At 45.1% G+C, this 22,876-nt stretch overlaps 2 protein-coding genes, 1 long non-coding RNA gene and 1 pseudogene across 4 annotated transcripts; 3 read left to right on the top strand and 1 right to left on the bottom strand.

Moving 5' to 3' along the window:
* The first annotated feature begins 5,212 nt into the window (after positions 1 to 5,212).
* LOC123604454 lies at positions 5,213 to 5,882 on the top strand (annotated as a pseudogene).
* A 3,904-nt stretch (positions 5,883 to 9,786) lies between these two features.
* Positions 9,787 to 12,479, top strand: CCL14 (C-C motif chemokine ligand 14). The gene is made up of 3 exons (XM_045490545.1): positions 9,787 to 9,981; positions 11,740 to 11,854; positions 12,289 to 12,479. Exons 1-3 carry the CDS (start codon positions 9,900 to 9,902, stop codon positions 12,374 to 12,376), a joined length of 285 nt encoding a protein of 94 aa, XP_045346501.1. The 5' UTR covers positions 9,787 to 9,899; the 3' UTR covers positions 12,377 to 12,479.
* Positions 9,814 to 11,555, bottom strand: LOC123604453. Its single transcript, XR_006715332.1, has 2 exons — positions 11,461 to 11,555; positions 9,814 to 10,018 (listed from the first exon to the last, which is right to left on the bottom strand). It is a non-coding gene; the product is annotated as an uncharacterized LOC123604453 (long non-coding RNA).
* A 2,173-nt stretch (positions 12,480 to 14,652) lies between the features above and the next one.
* On the top strand, positions 14,653 to 18,175 carry CCL16 (C-C motif chemokine ligand 16). Of its 2 annotated transcripts, XM_045490544.1 has the most exons (4): positions 14,706 to 14,809; positions 16,595 to 16,694; positions 17,101 to 17,221; positions 17,875 to 18,175. In XM_045490544.1, the coding sequence occupies exons 2-4, from the start codon at positions 16,649 to 16,651 to the stop codon at positions 18,005 to 18,007; spliced, it is 300 nt and encodes a 99-aa protein (XP_045346500.1). In that variant the 5' UTR covers positions 14,706 to 14,809; positions 16,595 to 16,648; the 3' UTR covers positions 18,008 to 18,175. The 2 variants fall into 2 exon arrangements, with proteins under 2 accessions (XP_045346498.1, XP_045346500.1); XM_045490542.1 differs by lacking the exon at positions 16,595 to 16,694 and having other exon boundaries at positions 14,653 to 14,809.
* Positions 18,176 to 22,876: the final 4,701 nt, after the last annotated feature.

The raw sequence follows: 22,876 nt of genomic DNA, 5'->3' as shown, positions 1-22,876 counted from the left end.
CAAGAGGACATTCACCCTGCAGATTTAGGAACCCTGGGGTGGGCCTTTTGGACAATGTTCCAAATGACATTGGAGGAGCTGTCTGCAGTCATCCTTTTCCTGCCTTATTTCTACATTTTGGATGTTTTCTCTCAGTAGATATAACTTCCTAAAAGATTTCCTCTTTAAAGGTAAAGGACATTAAGACAAACATTCAAAGTTGGAGTGAATATCAATTTTACATTCATATCCATTAAAGCATATATGTTTATATTTGTAATTAGTAAATCTAGGTCAACTGTCTCAAAATTCAGAAGAAAACACTGAATTCTAAACAACAACAAAACAGTTTTTGATTCCAAAAAAGTTTAAAACCTATGCTTACTTTTTGGGTGATTTGCCATAAAAAGCTATAGGGAAAAAAACTAATCGATAACCAAATATCCTTTGTAATAATAAACACTATTAGAAGAAGAAACCTGAGACAATGATTTTTTTAAGTTTATTTATTTTTCTGAGAGAGAGAGAGCAAGCATGTGAAGGGCAGAGAGAGAGGAAGACAGAGAATTCCAAGCAGCCTCCACACTGTTGCTGCAGAGCCCGATGCGGGACTCGTACTGATAAACTATGAGATCATGACCTGAGCTGAAACCAAGAGTCAGATGCTTAACTGACTGAGCCACCCAGGTGCCCCTGAGGTAATGATTAAAGCTGGGAGTTATTATCACTCTAAAGCAATCAAATACACATTCACACTATGTCTTACCTTATCCTCTCTGCTAAAATAGCTCATTTTAAAGGTTTGACTTCAGTGTAGAAAAGTTTCTTTTACTCCATTATTTGCGAGTAGGGGTGGACAGAAGATGACTGGAGAATAAGAGGTAGGGCACAGATGTACCCAATTTAACCAAGCATTCCAGGTGATTCTTATGCAGGTGGTCCTAGGAAGGACCTCACTTCAAGGTACCATTTTAGGAGCTGCAGGAAGAAAGGTAGGCAGGTTAGTTGGTGGACCTGTGCCTTGGTAAATTTCACACCTTCAGGGATGCCTTTCTCTTTTCTCAACCTAAGTGGAAATCCCTAGTTCCCTGGTTGTTAATGCAGATTCCAATGATGGGGGGCCTTGGCTTGGGTGGGTGAGGAGGAAGTGGGACTGGTCAGGCCTTCACTGAGGTTGTCAGAGAGCTTTGTTTCTAGGGGGTGGGGCAGTGGGACTTCTTTCTTGTCTTTGACCAGAGGTTGTCCTGGGTACTGCCCAGTTCTCTCTTGGGCCCATCGTCCTCTCTGGAAGACTCCCAAAGCAGATATCCTTCTTTACTTAGAGAACTGTACTTGTAGCTTTATCCTGGGGCAAATCCCACACCCATCTGTCCTGAAACGGGGACTGGCAAAGTCGTAGTTTCTTTTCCCAACATCCACTGACTCTGCCCTTTGTGTTACCTAGGGCGCCACTGAGAAGATGTTCTGTCAATGATCTCCTTCACCTGTATGATGAAACAAGTTTTTCAGCCTCCTTATTTTGCCATCAAGCTGACACATGTCCTTTATATAGAAATGTCTCATCTTACAGTCAGCTGATGTTACCTTTTCTGATTTCCTCTGCTACTACAAACTTATTTTCATTTTCATATTTCTTCTGCCATTTCCATGGGACTTGGGGAGGTGGAAGAGGCAAACACAGATGCTCAGGGTTCCGGCTTATATTTTGACTCATTTATGATCTCTCCTGTTGCTCTCTTCACTTCACTGTATTCTGTTTGGATTTAGCACCTTTGAGTTAACACCAGCCCACTGAGCCCTAGAATCAATGACTGAATGATCACAACAGCAACTTTTTGGCTTCAGTGAATCCTCATTGAAAAATCTCAAAAAGTTGTTGGGTTGAAACTGTGCTACACCCAGGAGGAGTGTGTGTGTGATGTCATCGGGTTCTCTAGCTGGCCAAGTCGTTAGCTCAGTAGAATGAAATGGAAAGCATAGACCCACAGGGCAGTACAGACGGCAGAGGACCAAGTGTCTCCTAGTCAAGGCTTTGGGTCATGACAATGGCAGCTGAACAGAAATGAGGGATAGACACTGAGATGTTCCTTTCTAACCGAGCATCTGGTCATTCTGGTCTTTGGGGTCTTGGAGGGGACGATGGCATGCTATGTCTAGGCCAATTACATAAAACTCGCATACTCTATTTTCACAAGTCCTCAAAAACAGCATGTTCCTTTTTTGCTTCCTTGCTTTCTTGTGGCACCTCTTCCCCTCCTCTCAACTCTTCCCAGCTAAACTCAGTGCAGCCTGCAAGGTTCAGTGTAGATGTCACCATAAAACCCTCCCTCACTATCCCAGCCAGAGCACCCATCTCCTTTTCTCTGGATTCCTGAAACAGATGTTTATTGTCATTCAAACAATGACTAAGTGGCTACTTCATGTTCGACGTTGTGGTAGTCATCAGGAAAACCACGAGAACAAAACAAGCTAGATTCCTGCCCTTCAAAAATATTTCAGTATATAGAGAAGATTGAAAATAAGAATAAACAATGACATCTGTGTGCAAGAATCATATATATAATTCATCATCACTAAATCTCCGAGCTTTATGCAACACTGGATTAAAATGATGAGGCTGTTGATATTGGGAGCAACGAGCCTGGGGCTCAGACCTCCTCAGGCCCCATACAGGCAGCCCAAAGGCTGACGCTTTGAACAATGCAGGTCTTGAGACACTGACCTCCATGCAGTCAAACATCCAAGTATAACTTCTGACTCTACAAAACTTTCCTACCAATAGCCTACTGCTGACCCGAAGCCTGACTGAGAACATTGTTGATTCGCACATATTTTGTTTGTTATATGTATCATATACTGTATTCTTATAATAAAGTAAGCTAGAGAAAATGTTGTTAAAAAAATCATAAGAAATAATAAATATGTACAGTACCGAACCGTATTTAATGTATAATATGTACAGTACCGAAAAAAACCCACATGTAAGTAGATCTGCACAGTTCAAATTCACGTTGTTCAAGGGTCAACTGTATAAGCACACCAGTTACAAAGCTATACTACACGTCAGGCCTTCTGAAACTTTAGCATGCAAAATAATAATCTGGAGGGCTTGTTAAAACACAGTTTCCTCATCCTATTCCCAGAAATTCTAATTCAGGAGGATGGAATGCCCCACCCCCAAATCAGTGTTTCTAACAAGTTCCCAGGTAATCCTGATGCTACAGGGAGGAATGGGAATTTGGAGAGGAATTCTCACTTCTGACTTTGTCACTTGAGCACTGTTTGCAACTTTTATAAAAAGTACATGTTTTGTTAGTAACCAAAAAATAATCTCAAAGAGTTGAAAAAATAAATCTTTATGGTCTTCTCAAGACCAAACAACAGGGACACCCGGGTGGCTCAGTCGGTTAAGCGTCCAACTGCTGATTTCCACTCAGGTCATGATCTCATGGTTTCATGAGATCGAGCCCCGCATCAGGCTTTGTGCTGACATCTTGGAGCCTGCTTGGAATTCTCTCTCCCTATCTGCCTCTCCCTCTCAAAATAAATAAATAAGCTTAAAAAAAAAAAAGAACAAACAACAAAATGGGCCAGTTCTTGTGTCGATATTTGATTTTTTTTTTTTTTATGATGAAACTCATCAGAGCTGTCTAATTATAAAACAAGTAGGGGCACCTGGGTGGCTCAGTCAGTTAAGCATCCAACTTCGGCTCTGGTCATGATCTTGCGGTCTGTGAGTTCGAGTCCCACATCAGGCTCTGTGCTAAGAGCTTGGAGCCTGCTTCATGTTCTGTGTCTCCCTCTTGCTCTGCCCCCCCCCCCACCTGCCACTGGTGCTCTGTCTCTCTAAAATATAAATAAACGTTAAATTTTTTTTAATTTTTTTTAACATTTATTTATTACTGAGAGACAGAGCATGATCATGGGAGGGGCAGAGAGAGGAGGAGACACAGAATCTGAAGCAGGCTCCAGGCTCTGAGCTGTCAGCACAGAGCCTGATGCAGGGCTGGAACTCACAAGCCGCAAGATCATAACCTGAGCTGAAGTCAGACACTTAACCGCCTGAACCACCCAGGCGCCTCTAAAAAAAATTTTTTTTAAGAAATATACAACTGGGGAAAGTTTAAACATGGCTAAAAAAAAAAAGTCTGACAGCCAATGTTGAATTTTTTAAAGTAAAAACCTTAGGAGTTGTGCATAGCAGCTAGAAAAAATGTGCTTAAAAGTTGAAAAAAAACTTAATAAAGCTGCATAGAAATCATCAAGGCATAAAATAGCAAATGGAAACATCTATATTTTTACTATTTTACTTTTAGAACCACAGTGTAAATTTTAGAAGTAATATATAGCTCATTCCCTTTTCTCTCTCTCTTTTTTTTTTCTTCATGTATTCATTCTCTTAGTGTGAACTAGGGGGCTCACCTGAGGACTCAGCTAGGGCAGGGGTAGAGGGCATGACCCACATGCTTGAGGCCAATATGACCAGGACAAAAGACACAGCCAGTATGGCCAGAAGATTTGTTACATACAGGGGACAGTTCAAAGTAAACATAGTGAGGTTACTGGGAGCCAGATTTCTCACTACTAAAGTAGGGAGAGAAACTTAAGAAGGGAAGATTAAAATAAACCCTGTGTGTTGACTTGGAATTGAATGTATTGGTATAAATTTTTGGCTTTTCATTTACCTAGACCAATGACGTAGAAATTGCTACAAATGTGTGAAATTGATATAATAGAAATAGATACAAGTTTATACACACATTTACACATATATACTTCAACATATTTCCTAGTTTGTCCACTAAGAGCTCAGACCTAAAAGTAATGCCCTTCCCATAGCAATGAGCACCGTAAGCACCCAGATCCTGGGTTTTCAAAACCATCCTTCACTAATGGGATCCAGGGCTCATTGGAGAAATGGCAGGTTCCCAGAGCTAGGGCAAAGTATAAGATGAGCCTGGATCATCTTCTTGTGCCAAAAAGTAATAAAATTAAAAAAAAAAAAAAAGGGGGCGCCTGGGTGGCGCAGTCGGTTAAGCGTCCGACTTCAGCCAGGTCACGATCTCGCGGTCCGTGAGTTCGAGCCCCGCGTCGGTCTCTGTGCTGATAGCTCAGAGCCTGGAGCCTGTTTCAGATTCTGTCTCCCTCTCTCTCTGCCCCTCCCCCGTTCATGCTCTGTCTCTCTCTGTCCCAAAAATAAATAAACATTGAAAAAAAAATTAAAAAAAAAAAAGGATAAATAAGAAATCCTAAAATCTCCTAGAGAGAGGGGCAGTGGTGCTGGCAGCCTCACAGGCACAGCCGGTTTACTCAGTATTGAGTGCACACCACACCTTAGCAGCAGCAGTGGGGCGTCCCCTGCTGTCAGAGCCCCTGCACTGGGGCAGCCACCCTGGCTCCCTCTGCTCTTCCACCCTCCGCTCTCACCATGGTTGATCAGCTGATCAAAGAACAGATTGCTGAGTTCAAGGAAGCTTTCTCCCTATTTGACAAAGACGGTGATGGCATCATCACAACAAAGGAACTTAGAACCACCATGAGGTCATTGGGTCAGAGCGCGACAGAACCCAAATTGCAGGATATGATCAATGAGATGGATGCTGATGGTAACAGCACCCTTGACTTCCCAGGATTTTTTTCTCTGATGGTTAGAAATGAAACATACATACAGTAAAGAAGAAATTCATGAGGTATTCCGAGTCTTTGACAAGGATGCCAATAGTTATAGCAGTGTGGCAGAACTACGTCATGTCATGACAAACTTAAGAGAAACACTAACAGATGAAGAATTTAGTGAAATGATCAGAGAGCCAGATACTGATGGAGATGGACAAACAACTATGAAGATTTTGTACGGGGCACCTGGGCAGCTCAGTTGGTTGAGCATCTGACTTTGTTTTTGGCTCAGGTCATGATCCCAGAGTCTTGGGATTGAGCCCCGAGTTGGGCTCCATGCTAAGTATGGAGCCTGCTTAAGATTCTCTCCCTCTGCCTCTCTCCCCCACTTGCACCCTCTCTATAAAATAAAAAAATAAAAAGGGTGCCTGGGTGGCTCAGTCAGTTAAGCATCCAACTTCGCCTCAGGTCACAATCTCACAGTTTGTGGGTTCAAGCTCTGCATTGGACTCTGCTTTCAGCACAGAACCCAGTATCTGATCCTCTGTTCCCCTCTCTGCCCCTCCCCTACTTGCACTCTCTCTCAAGAATAAACATTAAAAATATATAAATAAATAAATAATTTATACAGATGAGGACTGCAAATGAAGACCTACTTTCAACTTCTTTTCCCCCTCTAGAAGAAAATGAATCTTTTACTTACCTCTTGCCAAAAAAAAAAAAATTAATTTATTTGTTCTGTTTCCATACAGCAAAACTAAATATCAAAGGTACCTTCTGTCCACACACACAAAATCTGCATGTATTTGTTGGTGGTCCTGTCCTTTGAAGATCAATCTACCCATCAGTTTTACAATATAAATACTTGTACTACCTTAACAATATGAAAGTACTTGGAGGAGCCCTTGCAGTTCCATTTGTTAATGATTAATACATTGGGTTGGCCAGTTTTTCATACATGCTGCTTGACAACTCAGCAGAGTCAGGCATTTGTGTTAAAAATGAAAAATGAGGGTGTCTGGGTGGTTCAGTCGATTAAGCATCCAACTCTGGATGTCAGCTCAGGTCCTGATCTTAGGGCCATGAGTTCAAGCCCTGAATTGGGCTCCATGCTGAACAGGAAGCCTAAGTTAAGGGAAAGGAGAGTGGGAGGGAAGAAGGAAGGAAGGAAGGAAGGGAGGAAGGAAGGAAGGAAGGAAGGAAGGAAGGAAGGAAGGAAGGAAAATTTATAAATCTATTCAAATAGGTTCTAGTTCAATATGTTAGTATAAATTGTCATAGCTGGTTCACTGAAAACAAACATTTAAAATTGGTTCACTTCAGGATGCTGTGCAGAAATATGGGTGAAGGATAAACTGTCTAGACATAGCCCCACTTAGTAGGATGGCCCTCTTGTACTTCCATGGGCCCTGACCCATGGTGATGATGAAACACATCCTGGTGACATGCTGCATGTGTTGCTTTAGTATTGACCACATTGTGCTAGAGCAAAATGGGTGTCAGGCTGTCACCATTCACACAAATTTTTAAAAGAAACCTTTACCAGGGAAGCACCTTTGGACTCTGTTTTTGAAATCTTTTGAGCCATGCTTTGGAGCCAGCAAAGTGGGCTGTGGCTATAGACTTCAGCACAATCATCATCACTGCTGTTCAAGAAATTACAATTTACGTCCATTCCAAATTATAAACGCTAGTCTTTTTTTTTTCCAGTAAAAAGACTATTAACCTAAAAAAAAATCTAGAGAGAGGAAAAATCAGGTCACCACAAATAAAGTTCCACTCCAGAAAAAATTCTCATACTCTCAGTGTAGAATTCTATACCCAGCAAAAAATATCAATCAAGTATGAGGGATGAATAATGACTTCTTCAGACAAGCAAGAACTCAGAGAATTTATGTTCCACACACCTTTCTGGATTATTTGATTTTTTAAATCAATGTATATGTCTTGCTTTGGGAACTATTTTCAATATTTTTTAAACAGGTACTGCATACTTACCAGTGGGCAACAGAACATTTAGGACCTCTATGTTGCTACCAAGTTACATTCATCCCACTGCATTTCAGTTTTCATTTACTTTTTTGAGTCCCTCTTTAAGCTATGACTCCTCTGAGGTCAGGGTCATCTTCATTCCCACACTGCAAGTATAGCCCAGTACCTAGAATTTGATATTGTGGCAAAGAAGTGATGCAGTCATGAAACCCATCCCACTGTCCTCCTGGACACACAGACGATATATTTTTTCCATACTTTTGTCATTAAATTGGAGCCAGGTGACTTCATTCTGGCCATGGAGTATAAGTGAAAGCAATTTATATCATTCCCACAACTGTTACATAAAAACCTCCCAATTCTTCTGCTTTCCACTATGGTAGCAAAATTAGAGACCTATTGTTGAAACTTGGGGAAATTACAGACAGAAGAAGCCTTAGTCCCTGAATACATGCATAAATAGAAACAGCTTTCTCCAACACACACACCCTCATTCCACTGCTCACACACATTGGACTGTGACATGAGCAAGAAATAAACCTTCATTTAATTAATCCCCTGAGATTTAGGGGTTATTTATTAGCAATTAGTATATACAGACTAATGTAGGTAGGAACTTAATAACTGCTTGAAAAATCAAGAGATTTCCTGTAAGGTTCCTAGCAACAACTTGGCAAGTGGGCTAAGTCGCCATGAAAACAAAGTAAACACTGTTTCCTTCCAACTCATATTCTCCCCAGAAACAACTTATTTCCTTAGATTGTTTGATTTGAAGAGTTTAAATAGTTTTGTTATTGATGATAACAAATACAGAACATGTCTAATAAATGGCTGTCTTGGCACCTCAGCATGAGAATTCAGCCATTTCCTGTGAGATGCACATACTTAGACCAGCTCAAGTACTTTATTCATGGTTCTTCTAAAACATGTATTTACAAATTGTGTTAGGCTCTTTATGAATGGGCAAAGATAAATAACAGATGTTCCCTGCCCCAATGAGTCCAGGAAAGGAGAGGAGATGTAAACAGCCTTCTAAATGCAACAGTAAGCAAAATGGCCCCTAAGCTGAACATGGTAAAGACCATTGGACTGAGTCTGCAGAGGTGGATCTATTCTGCACCCCGCTCATCCTATAAATATGAGCAAGTCCCTGGCCCTTTCTTGAGCCTGAATTCCTCCTCAGTAAATGGCCAGTTTAGACCAATCTAAGGATGGCAAATACATAGCACGTGAGCTGCATGTGTTAGTCACAGCACTTCTTCTGAGGTGTGTGGACACGGCCTTGGAATACTATGCAACGCAGAACTCCAGCCCACTGCTAATCAGTGAAGCCTACTGGCCATCCCTGAACACAGCATTTTCTAGGTACTCATCAAGCTTCTCTGTGACAAAAGTCAGAAGCCAGGAGAAGGTCCTAAAGGGATACACCCGAGATCAGAAAGAGCTAAGACTAGAGGCTTTGTAGAAAAGCCAGGTCACTTTCAGAGACAGCTCAGTTGGGGTCCCCAGGTTTCCCCACAGCATAGTGGTTAAGAACACAGACTTGGGAACCAGACTACCTGGGTCTGAACCCAGATTCCACTTATCAACTGTCAAAGCTTGGGCAAGTTACTTATGCTGTGCCTCAGTTTCCTCCATTGCTTATTTAAGATAAAATGGGCTATTATTCATAAAACATTTGGGACAGTGGCTGGTGTGTGTAGCTGTTATGTAATGTTTGTTAAATAAATTATCTACTGAGCATCACAGTGTTTCCTCACCCCAGGGTACGGTGAGAGGGTAGCAATGAGTCTGGGAGCTGGAGGTTCTGGTTAAATGTTTAAGTGAGGAGTTCCTAGTCCAGATGAGTGAGACTGGACATGGGGAGCTCCTGACCTCATCCTGGTACCCTAAATCACCTCTGATCTCCAGACAAACAGATTCTGAACCTCCCCAAATGGTCACAGGCCACATCCCAGCCTTTAGATCTTGAACTAAGTGCGCAACAGTACCCCCAGGCCCTGTGCTGTAGCCTATACCAAAGGAAAGGCTTATATCAAAGGAGTTAAATGTATTGCCACTGGGAATAGAAGGCAATTTCCTCCCTGAAATCTTGGCTCTCCATGCTTCCCTCACTCCACCCTCAACAAATGTTCAGGATATGAAATTGCTGAGGCATCACTGCTTCCTACTTCCCTTTGTAATCTTGGTTCCCTTATTGTAAGAAATACTTTGCCTTGAAGGTCATTTCTCACCACCACCTCAGCCCAGGAGCTTCAGAAGCCCCTACCAGGCAAGTTCTCCTCCTGCAGCAGCTCCCTCAACCCAGGAGGATGAAAGTCTCCATGGCTGCCATCTCCCTCTTCCTCCTCCTCATCACCGGTGCCCTGGTGTCCACGGCTAAATCCTCTTCACGTGAGTGCAATACCTTGTCTTCCTTCCATCCTTGCCCCTGTGAGGAAGGAAGCAGGAGTAAAGTTGCTGGAGAGACAAGGAGGAGGTCTGGGATCTTCTGAAATTGGTTTTGTCCTCACCCTCCCGGGACTAGTCCCCCCTCCTGCCAAGGCCATGGAGTGAACCTGCCTCTCCACTCCCTCAGTTCATCTCTCTTTGCCATTAAGTAAGAGTAGCCCACCTTATTTGGGGGACATTATCCCCAGGGATACAGAGGAGCCATTTGTCTGCTTGCCCTCTGAGATTGGGGCTGCCGGCTTCCAGGGTCAGCCCTACCCAAAGGTGTGGCCTTGCTTAGGTATGGGCTGAGGGCGACCACAACAGTGGGGGGTCTCACCTCGGTCACCTTTTTCCAGCTTATTTCTTAGGATAAGCTGCCTTTACACACAACCAAAACCATGCCTCACCCTTCATCTTTACCTCAGCTTCTTCTCAGAAACTGGGAGGAAACAGAGGGGGTTGTTGAAATAAAGCCAGTCTAAAGTTAGTGGTAATCTGGACAGTTCGACTTGCCTCTCTGAGAAGATTCCTCTCAGAGGAATAGGTTGAGACTGGTCTCAGGAACCAGTGGACCCCTTATTCCATTCTTTGGAGACATAGGATGCTACCTGGAATGGAACTGGATAAAAGACCCAGCTGTTCCCTTCCCACCCAAGCATCCAGCTGCCCCTCTGCAACCTCAGAGGCCACTGCCAACACGCACAGGGTTCTGTCCAGGCTGAGCACATAACATGCACACCCCCAACACTCCACTCCATGACTGCAGTGCCTACTTGTTTCTCCAGGGCCCTCGTTCTGAAGTAACCTTCCTGCTACCTCCATAATTGAAGCTTGAAGGAACGGATTATTTCCAGTCACTCTCTTGCACCTGCTATAAGAGCCATGAAATTTTAGAAATCAGAAAGTAACTGAAAAGTTCACCTAATCCAGTGATGTCTAACATTTTTTAAGACCAGGGAACCTTTCTTCCAGCAAAAGCTTACTCAGACACAGCAAAAAAGGGCTGAATGGGATACTATCTCTAAAACTCTACTCCCAAATGCATCAGTACCTCTGAAATAGTCCCCAAAGCCCCAAGACCCCCAGAAACTCAGTGTAAAAACCACCAATCCAGTCCAACAGGCTCATTGACAGAGGAGGAAACAGACAGGGGAACAAAGTTACCATGGGCATATGGCCAGCAAAGGCAAGAGAGGTTGGGACCTGGGTATCCTGACTCCCTTGGTGTCCTTGGGCCTTGGTGTTGGCTTCCTTCTTTGCAGGACAGGGGTTTAATTGGGACACAGGCAAAACCCCATTTTCCCAATCTCCCAGATTGGGAGGGCTGGGTCTGCACTCCCAGCTGGCGTGTGTCCCTGTCTCTATTGACATTTCTTCCGAATATCCCTCCTCTTTGGAACACCTGTGCGAGCCTGCCCCACAGGGATGGTGTGTGCTCACTGAGAAGATTTGGGCTTTGCTAATCTTCAATCTGGAGTTGAAGGTCATCAGCCAGTCTTTCTAGGAGAGGTTGAAGAACAGGAAGGAGGGTGATTGTGGATGCAGGAGGAGGGAAAGAGGAGCCGGAGGACCAAGTCTCTGCACAACCCTCCCTCCAAATTCTGTGAGGCCACCTCCTCCTCCTTTCCCTCTTCCACCCTCTATAGTGCAGAAGCAGCCAGCAGCTCTGGCCTTTAGCAGAGAACCCAGTGTCCACTTCCCTCCCTGCTCTCTCCTCAGGAGGACCTTACCACCCGGCCGAGTGCTGCTTCAACTACATTGCCCAGGCAATTGCGCGTCATCGGATCACGGGTTATTATGAGACCAGCAGCCAGTGCTCCAGGCCCGGAGTGGTGTAGGTGGCACCCATACACCATATACCAGGGGACAGGAAGCCTGCAAGCCCTGGGGGATAGGGAGGAACTGGAGTGGGGACTCCCCAGAGCACTTCTCAGGTGCAGTGACAGGCAGCGGAGAGGAAACCTGGGGGCTTTCTGGCCTGGCTGAGCCTCTGGGGAACCAGGAGGAAGCTGAGCCCATGCATGGGGAGGCATCAGGGGAGGGGAAGGGAAGGCAGGAGGGCACTTCCAGGGGCAGGAGAAGCAAGGAGATGGGTCCAGGGTCCCCGAGGGGCTGGAGAGCATGTCTCAGAGAGGAGACTGGTCTTGAGCTGCCTCTGACAAAGAAAGGAGAAACAGCCTAGATGGGTGAGGAATCTGGGAGGCTGATCGGCTCACACTTCACTGCTTGATGCCTGAGTCTGTAACCCTTCTCCCTTTCACTCCATAGCTTCATCACCAAAAAGGGCCATTCCATATGCGCCAACCCCAATGACGTCTGGGTCCAGGACTACATCAAGGACCTGGAGGAGAAATGAGCTGGCCATCTGAAGAAGAGGCCAAGGCCCCCCTCTCAGTCCCAATGCTCAGCCCGACACCTTCTAGGAGCTGTCCTACCTTGAATTAAAGACCTAGAATTTATGCCCTCCCTGTCCTCATTCATTTCTACCAGATCTACTCTTTGGAGCCCAGCTGGGTGGCACTCTTGGCATCAGGCTTTGCTCTACAGAAATGTGGTCAGCCCTAGATGCAAAAAAAAAAAAAAAAAAAAACAGGTCAGGCCTGTGATGGGGGTGGCGGGAAGCTAAGGCCACCTTTACATAATAATCATCATGATGATAACAGATACCATTGCCTTACCACTTTCTACCTTTCAAGCAGTCTGCTAAACAGTCTGAGTGTATTATCTTATTTATATAAGCTACACAAGTGTAATGCTACGAATTATCACCTGATTTTGCAGGTAAATCTTCACAAAGTCTTCGTAGCAGCCAAATTTCAAAGTCCTTTGTTCTGTGCTGCTCCCAAGGCCCTTGTTCCCAGCTATCTGGGATAAGAATGATTTTATCCGACCCTTCCCCCTCCACTTGCATACATCAGGTTGTACTATATTGTTATGCCCATTTTTGTGTCCTCCACCAAGGCCTAACAGAAAGCCTGGCCCATACCAGGTACTCAGGAAATGGATGGACTGATGGCTGGATAGAAAGATACAGGAATCAAGAGGATGCTATGCTCCATGAATAACACCCAGCTGCCCCCAAAAGCTCTCAGACCCATCTTCGGGGTTCAAGGAGGAGATCCTCTTCCTCAGAGTAAGAGCATGGCCAGTGTAGGTACAGTGCCCACCCTTCCCAGGCCACCATCTTCCACACACCAGGGCCAAGAAGATACTTATATGCTAACGGTACAACCAGGCTTCCTCAGACCTCCTCACCTCCAAAAACAATGGTCAAGGGGGTACCCAAATACATACATACTACCGTCCTAAAAAGCCATAGTATCACCACCACTACCTTGAACCCACCAGGACGAAATGCATTATATAGTTTTTCCCTATTCATGAGTAGTCATGCAAAACAGCAAGCCCCATAAGGATCTTCATACGCCCCTGCCTCAGTCTACTTTCATTTACTGAAACGCACCCCACTATGCCTCTAAAGCGCCTGCCAAAATCCTCTATATCTTCCATGTCTTCTCTGAATTCTACCTTCAATCCCTGGAATGGGGTCCTGAGGCAGTCTGAAGAGAGAAGACGCGGAGGGGCAGGTCAGCCCTAGTCCAGGCCCCTGGCCGAGAAGCTCAGAAACACCGAAGAGATTATCACGTGCGTGGGGTTGGAGCGCCCTCTGCTTGCCGTGATTGGCCGCGGTAGCCGGTTGGATAAACCCATATCGCAGGCAAGCAGGAGGGCTGGCCAACTAGATCTAAAGGTGGTTCAGAGTCCAAGGTCCAAAGAGATAAAAGAACATTAACGAATAAGCCAAAGACCTCAGCAATAAATGAGGACTCAAGGATCGCACATTGTTTTTTCTCAGTATCACTAACACAATCTGTGACGGGAAAAGGTGTGAGTTGAGCCATGTGTCCTTAGACTGGGGATGGGAGGCATCCTTTTCAGAGGCCTAAACCCTATCCTCGCTCCAGTCTGTGATCTCTCTAATCCTGCTTTATTTTCACCCTCCCAAAGACCGATCACCTGAGGGTACTGGGGTGGTTCCACCCCCTTTCCTCCCCCTTTCCCCAAAATAGAGATGGTGGCAGGTAATGTGGTGAAATCACACGGATCTGGTTTGCAGAACTGCCTCTCATCTCTGTGACCTGGGAGAATTTAACTAACCTCTCTAAGCCTCAAGTGGCCTCATTTATAAAATGGAATAATAATCTCCGCTTCACTATGGTGAGAATTAAGTCAAACAGCGCCTATATAAGGTGGCTGACACACAGCACACGTTGAACCACATGTTCCCTTCCTCTACTCCTCTCCTGGTGAATTTAAATCTTATTAATTCAGGGCACCTGGGTGGCTCAGATTGGTTGAAGGTCTGACTTTTGTTCAGATCATGATCTCATGATTCATGAATTTGAGCCCCCCCCCCCCCGCATTGGGCTCATGGCTATCAGTGCAGAGCCTGTTTGGGATTCTCTGCCCCCTCCTCTCTCCACTCCTCCCCTGCTCTCTCTCTCTCTCTCTCTCTCTCTCTCTCTCAAAAATAGATAAACATTAAAAAAAAACTTATTAATTCAACTCTGCGCCAAGCCCCACCCTTCCTTTTGGCAAACAGAGGGAGGCACCTCTTCTCTCCTCCACCCACTCTGAAGTGGTCAGAGTACAGAGAGCAGCTGTGAAGTCAGAGTGGACAACCAGCCTCCCCTGAAGCTAAAGAGTCCCCCGGAGAGGATGAAGTTCTCTGTGGCTGCCCTCTTTCTCCTCATCCTCATCACCATTCCGGCTTTGTACGGCCAGTCAAGTGAGTCCACCTGTCCCTGCAGGGCTGGAATGAGAAAGGGCAGCTGGCAGTGAGGTGACATCAAGAGTCCTGTCAGGTCTCTGTCATCAGCCGTGGGCCCTCTCCCCTCCTGCAGGCACACTCCTCAAACTCTCTCCTTTGCAAGGAGAGCTGGGCTGGTATCTAGATCCCTTCTGGGATCATCAGGCAGTTCCAGGAAGCTGGGTCAAGGTCATGTCAGGAATCCTAAAGATGGAGAATAGTGAGGGATCATTTAGGAGGAGCCAAGGAAGTAATAGGAGATACGAGAATAAACGTGAGCAACAAAAGGAGGAGAGGAAGATAGCTGGATAAGAAAAGCTACAGGTGCTCTGAGAGAGCAGAACAAAAGGTACTGGGAAGGGGGCTGAAGTGATGTTTGGGGCCAAGCCCAGGGGTGGGGAGTCTGAACCTAGATACTCTTCCTTGTAGTGTCTGGCACATTTTTCTGGGAATATCATGGCAGCCAAAGGAAGGCCCAATGGGATGCCCAGGTGTGCAGTGCAGGATTTCATGCCTCTGTCCCCATTCCCCAGCCTGGGTTTAAATAAAGGCTATAGAAAAGAGAAAGGGGTTGAAAGGTTCTGGGAACCACAGGATGCTTGGGACCTATGGAGAACAAGGTTTGTTTTTCCCACTCTCTATCCCTGCCTCAACCATCATGTGTGAGGACCTGGCAACAAGAAAGAGACCAAGCCACTCAGACTTTCCACATACCAACTTCCATGTGCCCCAGCCCCTTTTTTTCTCCCTAAGGCTACCTTTAGCAGGTGGTCTGGTCGGACTCTGGCATATAAACTCTCAGGGAATCAACGGTCATGCACACCACATATTCTGCCCACATGCTCTCAAGATGCCCCCTGGACTTTGTCATCTTTGCTTTGAGAACCAGGGTCATGGACGTCACTATGTGCAGAGCTGCATCTGGTGGGTGGCAGGAGGTAACATTGCCCGTAGGGAAGGTCAAACAGACCGCTACGATGGGTTCAGTCTTCAAAAAGGTTTCAGAAAATGGCCCACCCAAAGCATGGATCAGCCAAATGGTACTCTTGAGATATTCCAATCTTGGCCACCAGCTGGAAGCAAAGGGTCAGGTGGCAAAGGGATCTGCACTCAGCAGTTTTGGGGGCTGGGAGAGGTCTCTACCTGCCCTCTTGTTTGATGTCCCAACTGATGAGTAGTCAGGGGAGCTCAAGAGAAACACAGCACTAACAACCAACCAAGGCCAGCATTCTGACAGCATCAAAGAGAGGGGGGGGAAGTGGCATTTCCAGGCAAGAAAAATGGTCAATTACTACCATCTACTCTTAATTGTAACAAGCACTGACTGAGCCTTACTATGTTCTGAATTAAGGGTTTTACCAGCATTTTCTCAACTAACCCTCACGATGATCCTAGGACATATAAGCATATTTTTACCCTAATTTAATGGATGAGACCTAGAGAGATTTTTTTAATTTGCCCATACTTCAAATCATTTGGTCAAGATACCGATTCCAGATGTCTGACCCGAAGCCTAAACAGAACACTTTTCTTCCCACCCTAACTTCTCTGGCTCACTGCTCATCTCACCCTCCTCACTGACCTCAGCCCCTCTAATGCTGCTAGGATAGAGTCCACAGCTCAGAAGGTGTGCTAATCTCCCCTTCCCTCTCCAATTCTGTCTCCTCTTCTTTCTTCTCACATTGCATTGCTGCCATCTGTAGCGGCTCAGCATTCCCCAGACACTCGGCTTCCCCCACGCCTTCATGCCTTTCTCTTTTCCAGATTCCACAACCCTTTCATCTGCTTCAATCCCACTCATCTTTCAAGAAGCAAGCCATGCACTACATGCTGTGGGACTTCTTCCTCAGCCACCCAGGCTGGGGTAGGTACCCCTCATTCCGTTTTCCACAATTCATTTCACTTTCCCTTTTCACTCTGACTAGACAGTGAGACGCTCCAGAGTAATGACGGTGTCTTCCTCAGGGTTTTGCCCCCTTAGAGCTCAATATGTGTTGGCCAAATCAAGCCCTGTCTCACCAACAAACATGAATAACCAAGTCACTTGCATTTGCTGAAACTCAGTTTAGAAGCTGAAGGTTCTAGATGTATGTCCACCCCCCCCCCTTCCTTTTTTCATGTTCTCTGTTACCCATAAAGCTATCATCAGTCCCTGCTAACAGATGGTTTTGCCATCAGAAGCATGGAATGCAATGGGTGGGAGATGAAGGTAGGCAACCACGGGCTCCCTCTATGCCTACCTGGTTCAGCTTTCAATGTGATTCTCTCAGAAATTCCTGAGTCGGTGAACCATTCTCCCACCTGCTGCCTGAAGTATCATGAGAAAGTATTGCCAAAGAAATTGGTGGTGGGATACAGAAAGGCCCTCAACTGTTACCTGCCAGCAATCATGTAAGCATCCCCTGCAGACATTTCTGTGGAGGGGGAAGGGGAACTGGGGCCAGAATGAGATGCACAGAACCAAGAAGTCTCCATGCTAGAAGCAGGAGAGTCGTGCTTAAGGGCTTGGGCTTTGAATCTCGCAGGGAAGTCCTCGGTTGTTTATTTTTTTAATATTTACTTATTTTGGGGAGAGAGAGAAAGAGGGATAGAGTGGGAGAGGACAGAAAGAGAGGGAGACAGAGGATCTGAAGTGGGCTCTGCGCTGACAGTAGCAAGCCTGATGTGGGGCTTGAACTCATGAACCACACAAGGTCATGACCTGAGCCAAAGTTGGACGCTTAACCTACTGAACCACGCATGAGCCCCAGGCCTGAGTTAAATTCTTGATGTTGCCACTTGTAGTTTTGTGGACTGATAAATGACAGCCATAATGGTACCCATGCCTAAGTATCTTGGTTGAGCAGGGAACAGGCTGAAACAGGGACAATGAAGCCAGGTCTAGAAGCCAGAGAGGGAGGCCTACTGAGGGAATTCAGATGGGGGAGGCCTAGGGATGCAGTAAAGAGTATGAGGTGAGCCCCCAGTGAGCTAAAAATGGGGGAGTGTGGACTGGACCCCCACCCTACTCCATGCTCGCTGACATTCTAACTCTGCCTCCACAGTTTTGTCACCAAAAAGAATCGAGAGGTCTGCGCCAACCCCAACAACAAATGGGTCCAAGAGTACATCAAGGATCCCAATCTACCTTTGCTGCCTCCCAGGAACTTGGCCCAGGTTAAAAGTATTAGAACATAGGAAGGCCAACCCCAGCTCTGAAGCTCTGAAGCCTCGGTGGGAGTCCAGGTTCCGGAAAGAAAAATGCAACCCTGTGAAAATGCAGGTGGCCATGTGGTCTGGATGACAGTGGTATTGAGAGAAGCTGGCCCCTGATGCAAAAAGTAATTAAAAGTATTTCAAACACTTTCTCAATCTCCAGAGGAAATGCCAAAGTTAAGGGAGGTGGGGATAAATACATTCTCAATACACAGAAATATGTATTTCACATCTTTCTCTTGGCTCTGCCTTTGGGGCCTCCCCTCCCACCTGCACACCAGCCATCCTAAATAATTATGGCCAGCTTCCGACCTGCCACATCTCTGGCCCCTTACTCATGAAATGCCTGATAGAACTCCTGACTTTTCCTGTCCATGCTTATCCCTTTACTAGATTTCTTTTTCTTCTTCTTTTCTCTTAAAACATTTCTTTTTTAGCAACCAGAGTGGGAATATTCACATGCTAATAATTTTTGTCCCTGTTGCAGAGGTTTTGTTAGATTCCTAACACAAAAGAGAAGTATAGATCTCAGTATCTCCAGTTTACTCATGCTGCAGCCCCATCAGGGCTTCATTCCTTTTTAAGGCTGAATAATGTTTCATTGTGTGTATGTACCACATTTTGTGTATCCATTCATCCATTGTGGACATCTGAGGATCCATACCCCCTTTTCTTGACATTAGCTAGACTTAGCGGATCTTGGTTTCCATTACTGGTGCCAAAAGCACTTTAACTTATACAATGGCCCATAAGTCACCAGCCAGAGCCTCAGAGACAGGGAAGGGTCCAAGACTCTGACCCACAGGCTTCCTGCCCTTGTCCCTCCACAGCGAGGAAGTGGTACATGTTTTAGAACCTCCTGGCCTGGAGGTTCCTGCTCCTTGACCCAGAAATTTCTCTTCACCCTCCTTGCTATCAGAGCTGAGGCATTACAACTGAACATGATCAAATGTCTCCCTCTAGTAGCTCACAAACCAGGGACAACAGAATCACTAACAAATACAACATAGTCAGGCCCAGATCTTTGCTTGCAGAGGCCAAAGTAGACATGGAGGGATGTCAGGGCTTGGATTGACACAGGAACCAGAACAAATTCAGCATGTACACCCAAGGCAGCAGGAAGTTTCAAAGTCCTTAGCCAGCACCAGGGTCAAAAACCAGGGAACCAGAGTTCACAAGCCTAAAGGACAGGATGGAGCTGAAAACAGGAAGCACAGGCCAGGGCCAGGATCTGGCAAGCCAGAAAGGAAATGTTGTTTGTTGTTTCTCTGTGTGTGTCTCTCTGTCTCTGTCTCTGTCTCTCTCTCTTCTTTTTTCTTTTTCTTTTTTTCTTGTTTTTTTTTTTTTTTTTGATCCATCACAGTTCATAGTTGAGATGTCAGTCTAAAAGCCTAATTGAAAATCTATATACAAAGTCAAATTCCCACCCCAGCACATAATACAAAGCTTGCCAGAAACTCCTAACAGTTCAGAACTGGACATACTTTTCTTAGGTACATTCAGTTGTTTTCAAAGAGGGCTATTCCTCATCTTTTCAAGGTAAATGGATGCCTGGCTTTAGACACATGCACACACACACAAAGGCCCTCCTGATCAGGACACACAAGGGTCTTCTAGCCCTGGTCATCCTAAAGCAAAGACCTCATCCACATAAACCTACACCTAACCAGCTTACTTGACTGTCAGCCTTATGGGATGTGGGTGATCAATTGGGAGGGAATGGAAAATAAGGCCTAGAACAGTGGGTGGTTTTCACTGCTATATCAGAGAAAGGCCTTCAGCTCAAAACAGGAGAAGACCACACACAGCAACATGGAGGAACCAATGGGTAGGACAGGAAGGCAAAACATGAGGAAACAATTCTGGGTAGTACAACGAGAATTTTATGTGGAGGTGAGAGTTCTGGCCACATGTCCCTTCTCTGTACAGCCATTTGCTGCACCATGAGCATTTGAACCAGATGACCAGATGTTCTGGGGCTGGATTTGGCTGACCTGTAAGAAATGGTATTTGGCCTGGCTCCAGGTGTGTTGTAATTTGCCATAATCCCTGAACTTCTGCCATTGTCTATAGCATGAATGTTTTCTGGGGCAAGATGACAGCCCCCCCCCCACATTGCTCAGCGAGATCCTCCCCCAGAGAATCAGGGTGGGTCCAAGCCCTGGGGGTCTCTGAAATGTGGGATTTTGAAACACAACCCCATCTGGGGGCGCCTGGGTGGCTCAGTCGGTTGAGCGTCGGACTTCGGCTCAGGTCATGATCTCATGGTTTGTGAGTTTGAGCCCCACGTCCAGCCCTGTGCTGACAGCTCGGAGCCTGGAGCCTGCTTCAGATTCTGTGTCTCCTTCTCTCTCTGCCCATCCCCTGCTTATGTTCTCTCTCTCTCTGTCTCTCAAAAATAAATAAATAAATGTAAAAAAATTTTTTTTAATAAAATAAGAAACACAACCCATCTGAGATAAAGCTGGAGGGAGGGGCCGCCTGGCAGGTGGACAGCTTGGACATGGACAGGGTAGAGGCGAGGAGTGGACGGAGGCCTGAAACAAAGGAGGGTGCTTTATTACAGGTGGGTGAGAGGGCAAAGTTCCTGCGCCAGAGACTGGAGAGCTGGATGAAGCCATTTCCATCTCTGCCGCACCAGCGCATATAAACTCGCACACAGATCCACCCACTAGTTGGCTAAGCAGCGCCACCTACTGGAGAACAGGGCCATTACACTTAGCCCAGTCCAACTGTGCCCTCCAAGCACATCCCCTAGAAGACCAGCACAAGTCATTCCACCTGCTTAGTGTACAGACTATAAAAGTCTTCATAGTTTCAGTTCTAGGGGAAACTGGATGTAACTTCATTCAGGCTTCATTCTGTTTGCTGGTTAACTTATTTGTTTTCTTCTGTTTTTGCTTGCATTGTTTTCTTTTTTCTTTCTTTTCTTGCTCTTTCTTGGATACAGAAAGGACACTTTATGTTTACTTTTTTACTTTATTTTATCATTTTATTTTTATTCTATTTAACTTTATTTTATTTTATTCTATATATTTTTTTAACTTTTAAATTTTTTCTTACCTTTTTTTTTCTTTTCTTTCCCTTTTTTCTCTATTTTATCAAGCTTCTTTCAACAAGCAGACCAAAGCACATCTAGGATCTAGCTTCTTTTATTTGATTTTTGTTTTGTTTTTAATTTTTTAATTTTTACTTTTAATTTTATTAATTTTTCTTCCTCCAAAATACAAAAGGATGGAATTCTACATCACCCCCCCCAAAAAAAAACAGGAAGAAGTGACAGCCAGAGATTTAATCAACACAGATGTAAGTAAGATGTCTGAACTAGAACTTAGAACCATGATAATAAGAATACTAGCTGGTTAATGAAAAAATGCTCAACATCACTCATCATTGGGGAAATACTATTCAAAATCACAATGAGATATCACCTCAAACCTGTCAGAATAGCTAACATTAACAACTCAGGCAACAATAGATGTTGGTGAGGATGTGGAGAAAGAGGATCTCTTTTGCACTGCTGGTGGGAATGCAAACTGGTGCAGCCACTCTGGAAAACAGTATGGAGGTTCCTCAAAAAATTAAAAATAGAACTTCCTTATGAACCAGCAATTGCACTACTAGGTATTGACCCAAGGGATACAGGTGTTCTGTTTCAAAGGGGCACATGAGCCCCAATGTTTATAGCAGCACTATCAACAATAGCCAAAGTATGGAAAGAGCTCAAATGTCCATCAACAGATGAATGGATAAAGAAGATGTGGTATCCTTTCTTGATAATACAATAGAGTATTACTCAGCAATCAAAAAGAATGAAATCTTTCCATTTGCAACTATGCAGATGGAACTAGAGGGTATTATGCTAAATGAAATTAGTCAGAGAAAGACAAATATCATGACTTCACTCACATGAGGAATTTAAGATACAAAACAGATGAACGTAAGAGAAGTGAAGCAAAAATAATATAAAAACAGGGAGGGGGACAAAACATAAGAGACTCTTAAATATACAGAACAAACAGAGGGTTACTGGAGGGTTTGTGAAAGGGGGGATGAACTAAATGGGTAAGGGGCATTAAGGAATCTACTCCTTAAATCATTGTTGCACTATATGCTAACTAACTTGTATGTAAATTTAAAAATAAATTTAAAATAAAGATCTTTCAAGATGGTGGAACAACATGGAAGTTTTTTGTGTGTCTCACATCCATGAAATACAGCCAGACCAACACTAAACCATCCTGCACACCAAGAAAACTGATCCGAGGATTAACACAACAATCTGCACAAACTGAACCACAGAATTCAGCAGGTACACAGCGTGGAGAGATGAACTTGGGGAGAGAGAAGCTGCAGAGGGCAGGGAGCTGCTTTTGCACATGGAGAGAGGAGGGAGATGGGGGCGGGGGAGATTATGGGTAAAGCACCACTCCCCAAAAGCAGCTGGAGAGAAAGTGGAAAATTGGAAACAGCCACAGGGACTGAACTAAAAAGGGAGAAAGGAGAAAGGAGGGGGTTTAAATTCCATTAAGACTGTAAACAGGGGGAGCACAGAGTCTGAAACTCCACATCTTGATACCTGGTGGTGCTCTGGTGGGAAGGGAGAATCCCCAGGAGCAGAGTGGGGTCCAGGAGGTTCTTGGGCCACACAGGGAGAAGCAGTTCCACCGCTGAAAGGACATTTGGTAGAGGCTGTGAGGCCACCTGGGCCCAGTAGACCCCAGAGAATGGCCACATTTGCTGATGTTGGAACAAGGTCATTGGGGATGAAGCCTGGTGCCAGATGTGTGTTGTGATTTTCCATAATCCCTGAGGCACTGCTGCTACACTGTCTTGCAAATGTTTTCTGGG

The sequence above is a fragment of the Leopardus geoffroyi genome, chromosome E1 (assembly GCF_018350155.1).
Source record: "Leopardus geoffroyi isolate Oge1 chromosome E1, O.geoffroyi_Oge1_pat1.0, whole genome shotgun sequence".
NCBI classification, from domain to species: domain Eukaryota; kingdom Metazoa; phylum Chordata; class Mammalia; order Carnivora; family Felidae; genus Leopardus; species Leopardus geoffroyi.
The sequence above is the reverse complement of the archived record's forward strand: the minus strand, read 5'-3'. Positions and strand labels throughout refer to the sequence as shown.